The 13,043-nt window shown below is 42.9% G+C and overlaps 1 protein-coding gene across 1 annotated transcript in view; it reads left to right on the forward strand.

The window, feature by feature from the left end:
• The first annotated feature begins 251 nt into the window (after nt 1–251).
• The window catches only part of frem2b (FRAS1 related extracellular matrix 2b), a 53,425-nt gene continuing 40,633 nt past the window's right edge, over nt 252–13,043 (forward strand). Inside the window, exons 1-2 of the mRNA XM_034700309.1 lie at nt 252–5,430; nt 6,343–6,432. Of these exons, the coding sequence (XP_034556200.1) occupies nt 420–5,430; nt 6,343–6,432 (5,101 nt within the window). The 5' untranslated portion in view covers nt 252–419. The remainder of the gene's footprint in view (nt 5,431–6,342; nt 6,433–13,043) is intronic.

Here is a 13,043-nt window from a genome sequence, read left to right on the forward strand (position 1 = left end):
CCTGTATTGTTGGCTTTCCATCTTGCTTTTTAACACTAATATCACCTTATTCAGTTTTTTTTTCTTACCTTTTTTTTTATTGTGCACAGGTTCAGCCCCACGCGGCACCGTTTTGTCTGCACAGAATGGCACGAGCAATGTCCATTTAAAACCTGACGAACGAATTCCAGCGGAGACATGAACCAATGGGCTGAGGGGAGGGCGTGACTCTCCTTACTCCAGCATAGCAGGAGCATGAAGTTTAGGTTATCAGTGTGCAGCTGCTGCGAGAGAATGGTGCACCTTAGAGTCAATATAGGTGCGTTATTTTATCCAACTCTGATTTTATATTTTTGCAACTTTAACCGCCCTACATAGTTGTGCAGGGTGTATGCGCAAAGTTCAGAGTGTCTTCTCCGCGGTTTAATACTAGGCTCCAAATGGCTTGGATTATCCTCCCGCATCTGCACAGGACTGGCGCTGCTTTTCTCCTGCTTGCTGTGATTCTGACAGGTGATGCTGTCGCGCAGGTTTTTGACAGCTATGGGTTGTCTTACGCCTTGAGGTCCGAGCTTTCAGAGGACACAATATTGGTTGCCAATAATGGGATCCGCGTGCCTTTCGGGAGATCCGTCTTCATTGATCCCATCAACGATTTGGTCATTCAAGTTCAGCCTGGTGATAGATGCAGCATAACAGTCCTGGACAATGACCCCATGTCCCAAAGACCTGGACACCTGTCCCCGAAAAAGTTTCCATGTGAATTTGGCCCCAACGACGTGAAGTATTCTCACTTTGGCTCCAGAAGTCCTCCGAGGGACAGAGTGAGACTACAGCTCAGGTATGACACTCAAACGGATACAATTATTATTCCTTTTATGATGGAGGTGGAAGTTGTTTTCACGCAGCTGGAAGTTCTTACCAAAAACATGCCACTCACTGTAGAGAAACTACTTGGCACAAGTAACCCCATCGACAGGAGGATTTTAGAATTCACCTATGACAGAAGTGCACAGCAATGCAAAATAGCCTCTCTGTCCAGTGGCAGCGTGCTGCCCAGGTATGGGGAACTTGTGGATCAGAACAGCCTAGGAACAATGGTGGACTGTGATGAATTCATTAAGATGAATATTCGGTATCAGCACACTTTTGCTTTGAAGTCCCCAAACAGAGATTACATTCCCATGCTTGTGGAGTTAAACGATAAGGAAGGGAATTTGCTCAAGCAGGAATTTTTCCAAATTTTGGTGAGGATTAAAGATGGAGAGGAGAACACAGCTCCGAAACCCAGCTTTGTTGCCATGATGATGATGGAAGTAGACCAGTTTGTAATGACAGCAATAACCATGGACATGCTGGCTGCAGAGGATGTTGAATCTAATCCTGATGAATTAATTTTTAACATCACATCGACCCTGTCCTTTGAAGAGGGCTACATAGTGAGCACAGATGATAGGAATTTACCAATAACCTCTTTTTACCAAGGAGACCTGAAAGACTTGAAAATTGCCTACAAGCCCCCTGCGGTGGATTCAGAAACTGAGCGGATTTTCCAGATTGAGTTTGAGGTTGTGGACTCAGAGGGGGCTGTGTCAGACCCTTTTGCTTTCATGATTGTTGTCAAGCCAATGAACACATTAGCTCCTGTGGTAACCAGAAACACAGGACAGTTACTGTATGAGGGTCAGTCCAGGCCCCTGTCCAGCTCACAGAATCTGGAAATCAGCGATGAGGACAATTTAGACAAAGTCAAAATCACTGTTATTGATGGGCTGAGGCATGGGGACTTGACTGTTCTGGGCTCAAGGAGAAAATTTTTCACCCCTGCTGACCTCGACTCTGGAGTTGTAATTTATCAACATGACGGCAGTGACACTTATAGTGATAATATTATTTTCAGAATGACCGATGGCAGCAATGAGGTGGAGTTTCTGTTTCCCATCACTGTCGTGCCAACAGATGATGAGCCTCCCATAATCAATGCCAACACTGGTTTGGTTTTATTTAAAAACCAAATGATGCCAATCTCTTCACTTATGCTTAGTGCAGCAGACATCGACTCAGAGGATTCTTCTATAAAATTCACAATAGAGACTCCTTTTTCTGCAATCGGGCAGGTACTGCTGCGTCAGTCTGAAGCCCCAGAAGACCCGTCAACCTGGAAGTTTAATACAGAGGATGAAGTCTATGAGAAAGTAGTGACTGAATGGCTGCAGCAGGATATTACAGATGGCAAACTGTTTTACAAGCATATTGGGCCTCACAGCACCAGCACTGTCATGGATCAGTTTGTGTTTAGAGTGCAAGATGACAATGACCCACCAAACCAATCAGGTGAGAGCTCATTTGTTATCAAAATTCTCCCCATTGACGACCTCCCACCTGAACTCTACCCTGGAACTACTCTACAAATAACAGTGCATGAGTACCAGCTTACTTACTTCAGAAAAAAATTCCTTCGTTACACTGACCTGGACTCAGAGGACCGAGATCTGAAATACACAATCATCCAGCCACCAACGGATACAGATGAAAACAGCCCTATTGTACTGGGAGCTCTGGTGTTAACTGAAATGCCAAACACTGAGGTCACGACTTTTACCCAGGCGCAAATTAACCACCATAAAATAGCGTACAAACCACCTGATCTTGAGCTTGGGATCACCTCCCGTGTTTTGCAGTTCAGGTATACTGTGGAGGATGTTTCTGGAAATATTGTTGAAGGAGTTTTCACAATATTTTTGCAGCCTGTGGACAACACGCCGCCTCAAATAACAAACTCTGGGTTTACTGTGCTTGAACGTGGTACACATGTTATAACAAGCGCTGAGCTGGACACCTCAGACACAGACACAGACAGCAAACAGATATCTTTCACTGTTACCCAGGCTCCACTGCATGGCTTCATCCAGTTTACATTCACTGACATGACTAAAGGAGACACATTCAGCCTGGAGGATATTGGAAATAGCAGAATTTCATACATTCATAATGGAGATGAATCAGTAGTGGATTCAATACAGATTGATGTCAGCGATGGGGTCCATGTTGTCCCAATTACTATAAGGATTAATGTGAAGCCAATTGATGACGAGACTCCAACTCTTAGTCTCCCAGCTGGTACAATAGGTTCCTATATAGATGTACTGGAAAATGGAGCAACAGAAATCACAAGTAATGTCATTCAGGGGCGAGATGAAGACACTGATGACCTCCGTCTGACTTTTATTGTGGAGGACCCTCCAACACTGGGGGAAATTCTAGTCAGAGGTGTCCCGTCTGGCACTTTCACTCAAGCTGATATCATAAATGGCTTTGTGGTCTATGCTCATACTAGTGGGGAAATAGGCTTTACTACAAAGGAGGACTTTTTCAATCTCACACTAACAGACATGTCTGATGAGTGGACTGTTGGAGGAAATAAGATCACAGGTGTCAGAGTGCATGTAACTATTCTTCCCCTGGACAGTCAGGCTCCAGAGGTCTTTGTGGGGCCACTATTCACCGTTGTTGAGGGAGAGAAGAACTCAATTCAGATTCTTCATATAAGTGCTGATGATGTGGACACCCCCGATGATGACCTTCTTTGTACAATCATTGTACAGCCAACTTCAGGGTATGTGGAAAATATTTCCCCAGCCCCAGGCTCAGAGAAATCCAGGTCCGGGACTGCTATAAGTGCTTTCACCATCAAGGACATCAGACAGAATCACATTTTCTATGTTCAAAGCATTCACAAAGGAGTGGAGCCAGTAGAGGACAGGTTTACGTTCAGATGCTCTGATGGCATCAATTTCTCTGAAAGGCACTTTTTCCCTATCTCCATAATCCCCTCTAATGATGAAAAGCCGGAGATTTACATGAGAGAGTTTGTAGTTATGGAGGGCATGAACATAGTCATTGACACTCCCATTCTGAATGGTGCTGATGCAGATCTCCCCCCTGATCAGCTCACATTTGTTATCTCCAAACCCCCCAAGCATGGATTCATTCTCAATCAGCTCACTACTGGCACGGTACTGGTCACTAACTTCACCTTGGATCAGATCAGGGAGGCCTCCAGCATTGTGTATGAGCATGATGACTCAGAAACCACAGAGGACAGCTTTGACGTTGTTCTCACTGATGGAAAGTTCACTATAGAGAAAACAGTAATAGTAATGATTATCCCTGTGGACGACGAGACCCCGAGAATGGCAATCAATGACGGCCTTGAAATTGAGATTGGTGATGTCAAAGACATAACAAACAACGTTTTAAAAGCTACTGACCTGGACTCTGAGGACTCCACTCTAACTTTCATCATCCGTTATGGACCTGGTCAGGGGAATTTACAGAGGACCACACCTTCTGGAACATTGCAGAACATCACAGTTGGAATGAACTTTACACAGAATGAAATAGATCTGGGTTTGATTATATACGTCCATAACGGGCAAGAGGGGATCCGTGACCTTATCAAATTTGACGTGACAGATGGCATTAACCCTCTAATTGACAGATATTTCTATGTCACAGTGGGAGGCATTGACATGGTTTTCCCAGACGTGATCAGTAAAGGTGTATCCCTCAAAGAAGGTGGCAGGGTTACCCTGACAACAGACCTGCTCAGCACAAGCGACCTGAACAGCCCAGATGAACACTTAGTTTTCACAATCACAAGAGCCCCCATGAGAGGACACCTGGAGTGCACAGACACGCCAGGGATGCCCATCTCTTCTTTCACACAGCTCCAGCTGGCTGGAAACAAAGTCTACTACATCCACACCGCTGATGATGAGATGAAAATGGATAGCTTTGAGTTTGAAGTGACTGACGGCTACAACCCTGTGTTCCGCACTTTCCGTATTTCCATCACTGATGTGGACAATAAAAAGCCTGTGGTGACAATTCATGGCCTTGTGGTGACTGAGGGGGAGAACAAACTCATCACGCCTTTTGAGCTCACAGTGGAAGACAGAGACACCGCTGACCGCCTCTTGAAGTTCACAGTCACTCAAATCCCAGTTCATGGTCGCCTGCTCTTTAACAACACCCTGCCCGTCACCTCCTTCACAAAGCAGGACCTGAATGAGAACATGATCAGCTACAAGCATGATGGCACAGAGAGTGCAGAGGACAGCTTCTCCTTCACTGTCACTGATGGCACTCACACAGACTTCTTCATCTTCCCTGATACTGTGTTTGAGACTCGAAAACCCCAAGTGATGAAGATCACTGTCCTCTCAGTGGATAATGGAGTACCACAGATTGTGGTCAACAAGGGAGCCCCAACATTGAGGGTCCTTGAGACTGGTCACTTGGGGTTTGTGATCACCAGTAAGACCCTTAAAGCAGAGGACCGAGACAGCATTCAGAATTCTGTGACCTTTCGACTAACTGTTGCCCCAGAACATGGCTACCTGATCAACCTGGGCAGAGGAAATGCTACAATCACAACCTTCACACAAGGTAAGAGAGCAGCTTTTCAAACAGCTTTGTAATCCTGTTATGGTCTGTTAGATATGCAATATACTGCAGAAACTCATTGAAGTCTGATTTTAATTCTCTAGAGCCCAATCTAAAACAAATTTAACATTTACTCACTCTGCTAAACATAACCCTCTCTCATGTTTTAAAAATGCTGAGTTTAAATTTAAAGGTTTTTGTTTTGACTCAAGAGACTGCTTATTTACAGAGATGAAGTACACCAGCACTGCAGGCTGACCAACTCTCACTAGAGGAGAGCATTTTTCAAACAGTGCATTTGGGAGAGAGCTGACGGTGATTTGCACATTACCCGTCATATTTTCTTGCAGAAGACATCAGGATTACAGAAATAATGATATATCATACTAACATGTCAAAGGGGGAAGCCAGGGGTCTGTCTCCTAGCAGACCACGGTCTTTGCCAACATGAGAATTTCAAGCTGCACAGGAAAAATCACAGTAAATGCCAGACAACTGGGTAGCAAAAGCCCTGTACTAAAAATGTTCATGTATTCACAGCTTATATTTACTGAGTCACTGTGAGATGCTTGCCTCTTGGGGCCTGTTCAATATTTCAATAGTTCTCACTAGAGTAAACAGACAGTAAATGAATACACTATCTCCTGGGCATTTGAAAATACTGGCTATGCATTTTAATGTATTGGTCTATTTGAAGGGATATGTTTTGACATCAAATATTGAAGACAGCAAGGGCTGTAAACCTCAAAAACTTTCAGAGCCAGGCCTGTCTGGTAACATGCGATGAGGATGGTGAACAGTTTTCTGTGATAGAGCCAGAACAACTCTAATGTCCATCTATTTTTTGTTCAAGACAATATTAGATATACAAGCTTGATTATGGACATTTATGGACAAATGTGTCTTTTTTTTCAGCTGAAATCGACGATATGAACGTATGCTATGTTCTGAGGGATGGCACCAATGCAACAAATGACATCTTCTACTTCTCCATTGAGGACAGTGGTGAGTTACTCTATTTAAAATAACACTAAATGGTGAGCATGTCATTGATGTGGATGTGGGTTCTTGTCATGCTATATTTTAAGGCTGCAGTTTGTGACACTATCTCAAGTTTATCTTTAACAAACTTGGATTTCTGTCAGAGGGGGCATTATGGGTCTGTGGATGTGAGAGATTGCAAGTGCAATAGTTTTCAGTGTTTTTTTCCAGTGTGAGAAACAAGAGAGAATTGTACAGAAAAAGTGTTGGTGGATAACTTTTGTTTATGTCATGCTCTGTTGATTCCCAGTCAGCTAGTATCTCAGCCAAAAAAACTGAATGTCAGGGTTTCCACACTTATTAACCTTTGGGTCTGAAAAGCCAATAAGTCCTACTGTGCAGTTTGTAGCTCAGGCTCACCCATGATCATGTGTGCAAGGGCCTCCTGATTTAGAAGGTAATGATTGTTTTAGCGAGTAAGTAATTAGTAGAACAATTTGTAAAGACCCTCCTTCCACTGCAGATATGTAATCAGGCACAGGCTCAGGCACTGGTTTGAGGCAATCACGCCGGTGTTGCCGATTAGCAGAAGCAGCGTGCCTGACAGTGTGTCCTTTTTGCTCCCCTTCAGCTGTGATGAGTGAGCACAAAGGACTTCTCTAATAGGGGCCCTCTTTTCCCACAAGCACCTCAGAGGGGCCCCGTGCACATTTTCTCATCTCTCGACTCAGGACTATCTGTGGCTTCAGTTGAATAATAGACAGGTTAACATCAATGCCAATAGGAGGATGGGGTGCTAATGACTGATGACTTAAATTCAGAGGACAGCTTCTTATCAGGAGTACTGAGTGAAGAGTGCTACCTGAGCTGCTGGCAAGTGAGTCCAGGCAGAGCTTTTATTTGTTCAATGAGGTTCAGCTGGTCCATTCATTATTGTTTCAATTGAGTTATTTGTCATGGATCTCTTTGTGCATCTCTCTTTGTCACTATCTGTCTCTCCGTAGCTTGCTTGATGCAGGATGACACTCTTGGTAGAGGTTGTACGATCTCTCACGTTACTTTTAGCCTTGGTACAAAGTTTCACCGCTACATGTCTTGTAATGCTTGCACTCATAGTTACTTGCTCAAATGCAAGGAAACTGGAAACATGAAATTAGAATGGTCAGACACTTCACATATCTCAAGAAACTGTGCTGTATAGTGGCACATAAATGCCTTGACAAATTGATGAAGAGTTTTGTTGGATGACCAGTCTGTGAGGACTCGACACCTACTGCACTGCAGCTTGTGAGGCAGTCAGTGAACATTTTTTAATAAGATTTAAGCTGTGCCTGTGGCTGCCCTAAATCCCCAGACAGAGCCTCCAGCTCTTTGAACAGTCGAACTCGGGAGGAGCTGATGGTGTACACTGGCACACAGCTGCACTCTGTCATGTTCAGCAGTTGAAAACACTCTCCTCCTTTCTGTAAGTTCATTGGGATATTTACCAACTGCACGAGGCTATTTTTTTCAGGGGGGAAAGTTACTTCTAATGTTGCAGCTGCTCACTGGGGTTCTAGGAGTTGTTGCTTGCAGCTGTGATGAACTGATTATACCACTGAATTTGTGAATGTAGTTTTGGGGGGTGGTCCTGTGTTCAAATTAACATGATTTGCACCAGGACCGCAGCTAAGGATTGTTTTGCTTTTTTACTGCTTGGACATTTAGACGGTAAATGACAGAAATGCACATAGCTTATTTGAATGTCTGTCTTTTTCTGGTGGTTGACTGGTAGATTGAGTGACTTCTCATTTCAGCATCCAAGCAGCACTTGACATTATCTCTTGCTGCTTTGCCCCTGCATAAAAATGAGTTCAGGATTAGAGCCCAGCACGAGTGATTGTTACAGGATCTTTTGCAGGCTCTTTTGTCAGTGTGAAAATAAAGTGACTTACAGCCTCTAGTCATCCCAGGGTGGGGCACTAATTTACCCCTGGCATGTTTTACTGCAATGGGACAATGAATAGAAAGTGCCAAGCCATTCATTACACTAAATCCGGATACTCGTGGCAGCTTGACATCTGACCACAAGGTTGTTTTAGCTGTTAAAGCTCAAAGTTTTCTCTGACAGATGGATTGTCTTGGTACAGGCTCAGTCTTGGCTCTCCCTCGCTCTCTGAGATCCTTGTGGCAGTAATGCAGCTTAATGTGTCATCTAAAGCTTGAATTGACCTGTGGTCCTCTATCATTGACACAGTCCTATTTTAATTTGGCCACAATAATGACCTATGACTTAAGCTATGCTTAATTTTATAAAAACTGCACAAAAGGATAGTAAAGTGTTTTTTGTTCAGCCCGACAAAAGTATGATTTTGTTATCAAGACATGAATAAGAAAAACTCCTTCACTTATTTGACTTACATAAAGACACCAGCTGGGCTTTTTGCCACAAATAACAGCATGGCAATCAGGCCACATCCCAAAATGCTGATTATTTTTAATCAGCATATGTACAAATAAAAGAAGGATTCACAGTGTGACGAAGGCAAAGTAAACTTTTCTCCACTGCAGAAGAACAGGCTTCAGAATGATACGAACGTCTTTATAGATCATACAGAATTGGCTTTGTAATGGTCTCTAACTTTGTAATAATAGATAATCTGTCATTTTCTGTTCTGTCTCCAGTTTCTTTCATTTGAAAAAGCTGCCACCATGTGCCTTTTCTTTATTTAAGTTTCCTGTGCCACAAAGGAGATAGCAGAGCTTATTTTCTGGGAGCAGCTTGTGTGACTTGTTATTTGTCTAGCCTGTCAAAGCTTTAAATGAATAATCGCAGGGGACTGAAATTACACACATTAATTTCTTTGTGTCTGTTTACTGTTTTGAGTAACATCACACCTGGATGGCAAAGACAAACAGAGGCGTGTGCCAGAAACGTCTTTAATTACTTGGAAAGTGTTTTGTTTGGAAAAAGATTGGTATCTGGACATGTGTGTATCTGTGAGTGCGTGTAATTAAGTTGTGTGTGTCTTTGGGAGGGAGGGAAGGAGGGAGGGGGATGTCATTCTAGTCAGTTAATTGCTGTGTGTCGGAGTTCTCCAGCCCTCTCTCTGTCTCCTGAAGATTCAGGTGCATTCAGGTGAGCTTACCTGAGCACACACAAGCCCTGGCATTCCCAAGCTGTTGTTTGTGGAGCTGAATCCCTGTCTGCCTCCAGCCAGTCAGTCAGCATCAGGAACGTTCACCCTGACAGACACACTGATGTAGCTTTTGTTTCTCTCTGCAGGCACTCACTGCCCTCTCATTTTTTCTTTCACTGAGATACAAAGAGGCAGCAAAAGATCATTGATTTGTTCAGTTCATAGTTTTCAAGAGTTTACTTCTGAGGGACAGTGAGACATGTTTAGCATGTAAAGTGTACAGAGTATGAAAATCAATAATTCAGATTTGCAGCGTGAAACACTTTTTCTCACAAAGAAACACAGAGGCTTTTTTTTCTCCTCTTCAGTTTTCATTTCAAATCTGCAGCTCCCACTTTAACAAGCAACTTTTGTTTGTGATTCCTGCCTCTTGTTACAAAATAAATTCAGGTCGCCGTGAGTACCTGGGTTTAATAATTCCACTGAAGCGTTGCAGCCTGCGGTCACATCTGCCGTGTAGATCTTCTACATCTTCCATGTTATCAGCTTGTAATCGCTTGTGACACTGAGTGCATACCTGAATCCATCTCCCTTGTCTCCCCTCCTGGCTAATCCCAGGTTTGGAGGGATTATCTTTCTCCCCATAGCATGCAAGAGCACATAAAATAAGGCAGAACATGCACACACATGCAGTTGTAAGGTTAATACAGACTTTGTGTATGCTATAATATCCCCATCTCACTGCGGGGGATGACTCTGCAGTTTGTTTGTGTTTCTACCCCATTATTAATGAAATTGTCTCCCTTATACTTTTCTTGGAGGTTACAACATTCCTCTGTCCTTGGGACCTGTAGTATGAATCATATGCAGTACGAAGGCTTCGGCAAATTACATAGGTGTCCCAGTTGTTTTGTTTTAAAGGGAGATTTTAGGATGTTAGATTTTCCTCACAGTCCATCTGTGCTGTAGCTAATAAAATACCAGGTAGTCATTTCATTGTTACCGGCAAAAATATTTTGTGAGGAAACATCTGGGACCCGATTAGAGGAGCTACCCCTGGGTAACAGCTGCTTTGTTTTAAGGATGAAAAACTGAATTACAGAAAGAATTGAGGATAATTGTTTGAGATGGAGAGATATTTACGTGGCTCTCTGGTCCCCTATGTCCTTAGTTCCAAACTTTGAGTCATATTTTTTTCAAAGGCCTGCAATGCAGTAATATTTGCAATATTTAGTTTTTGTCCTCTTTTATATGTGTGTGAAGAGCAGAGATGTGAAAGCGTATCTTGTTAGTGCTGCAGCGACTTATCAAACAAGTGACAAACCTGTGCTCGGCAGTGATGGGATAAAATATTCAGTATGATCTGACAGACATGAAGTAACGTTATTCTGCTCAAAGAATGATTAAGAAGCCATTATTCAAGATCTGCTTATTCCACAGGGCTGTTGACGACAGTTTTCATTGTGAGGTTATGAATTATTTGATGTGCCAATAAATGCTATTTTTTTTCCTGGGGATTCCTTGCTCGCTCAAGTTGGATTATCATCAGCACAAGTCTAAGATTGACACTTCTTTTTTGTCCATTGTTTTTCCTTTTCTCTAGAGTGAAGAATATTATGGAATTATTTAAGGAATATGATTAAGAAGAGCTGTGACAGTTTATTATGTATTATTCATTTTGGTAGTAATTGTATATCTCATACAATTTGATATTGAAAGCTTCTGAGACCCTTTCACAGTGATGTGCCCTCATTTCCCTCTTGGTATAGCATAAGAAATGCCCTGCCCGATGATCTCCCTCCTTTGTCTTAATTGCTTCCAAAGTAAGAGTCTGCAGCCAAGGTTAACAAAGCAAAGACAAATTCCCAAAAGTGTAGAAATTCCAGGCCCAGGCTTGTTCACCGGATGATGATATGTGTCGTCATTCCTGCCTTAGGATATCAGTCTAGCAGAACTAGGGTTGTTCAAGCACTGGGTTTATAGAAAATCCTTGTTTCTGAAAAAAGCTTGCAGACTGAAGTTTGTGTTACCAGTGTTGAGCTTTGACAGGAGCCTTGTCCACTCAAAGAAGACAAGAAGACAAAAAAATAACTGTAAAATACAAAGGAAAACTGGAATTTTCAGCAAACTGATATCTTTTTAAGTGTTTGTCACATCTTTACTGGAAAGGATGCAAAACGCTCTGTCTCTGATGTGAGTGCTCTAATTGGTGTTGTTTGATTTTTGACCAAAAAATATCAAGAGATTTAATGAGACTGTTTTGAAAAATCTGATATTCCCAGAAAACAGCATGAAGCTCTGAGGGTAAGGGATGATTTATTGGCTGGTGTGACATCTCTCTTTTCACAGTAGCAGGGCTTTTGTTCAGAGTAGCAAAATCACTCTGGATAATGTGTTTTTGGCCCCTGAATCCCAGCAGTGGGCCAGGGCTGCTCTTCTCAGCCCGGCTGCATGATAAGCCTGTGACAGCTGGGCTAAGGCTGCGGTGTCACAGCTCTCTCCAGCTGAGCCCGAGTTTTAGGGCTGTAGCTTGATGCAGGCTTCATTTTCTTTGCACAGAATTTTTATTGCACAATCATTTGCAAACACATACACAGTTGTGCACACAGAGCATCCACCATCTCTCCGTCGTGTGGCCAGCTGCATGATCCCACAATCAGAAATGATGCTGGCAGTGCTGAAATGTTGCATCAAGATGCTAGCCATCAAATACAGTTCAATTGATATCTGCTTTGTCTTTGATTTCAAGCTGCTGTCTCATTTGATTACAGTACTATGATGTGGACCAGGAAAACAGCAGCTACTTTCATTTTGATATCAGCATTTCAGCGTGCCAAGAATATACGTAGAGTGGAGGGAAATTGAAAATATTTCACAGTTTGAAAGGAAATCTCTGGAGAAGGTTTGCATTTGATACACTCCATGTCAGGAGGGTGTCTTGAGAGTAGCAGGGCTCTCATCTCATAAAAGGTGTGGATGAAACCCTTCAGGGATTGTGTGTGTGGATCAGGCAGCTTCCTCTCACCGCCACGTCCACCACCTGCTTTCCTCCATAAGTGGAGCCTGATAGGCAGGATATGAGAAGGCATCTAGCTGAGAAATGGGAGGGAAGAGCAGTCAGAGGAGATGAAAGCCAGAAGTGCTCTGTTGGTCCCAGTTTCGGTGGGGGCAAGGCATCAAGCTGCTTCCTGTCGCCTACAGCAAAGACATGAATGTGCTGATGTGCAGATCACTCTCCAAACACCGCCTGTGTTGACAAGTTCTAAGAGGTTTTAAGGTGGCAGGTCAATTAAGCTGGAGATTTGGTATAACTCCAACATAGCAACATATTCCCTTTTTTTATTTTTGCCTCATATATTTATATATTTTATGAACATTAAAAGAAATATGTGTGAAAGAATTTCTAGAGCTCATATCTACCCTTCCCCTAAATGAAGAATACTGCGGAATGTCTTGCTCTCTAAAATCAACTAGTCCATGCTTGGGCTTATCTTGATTTTCCAGTCCATGGGCTTG

This window comes from Notolabrus celidotus, chromosome 14 (assembly GCF_009762535.1).
Source record: "Notolabrus celidotus isolate fNotCel1 chromosome 14, fNotCel1.pri, whole genome shotgun sequence".
In the NCBI taxonomy this organism is placed as follows: domain Eukaryota; kingdom Metazoa; phylum Chordata; class Actinopteri; order Labriformes; family Labridae; genus Notolabrus; species Notolabrus celidotus.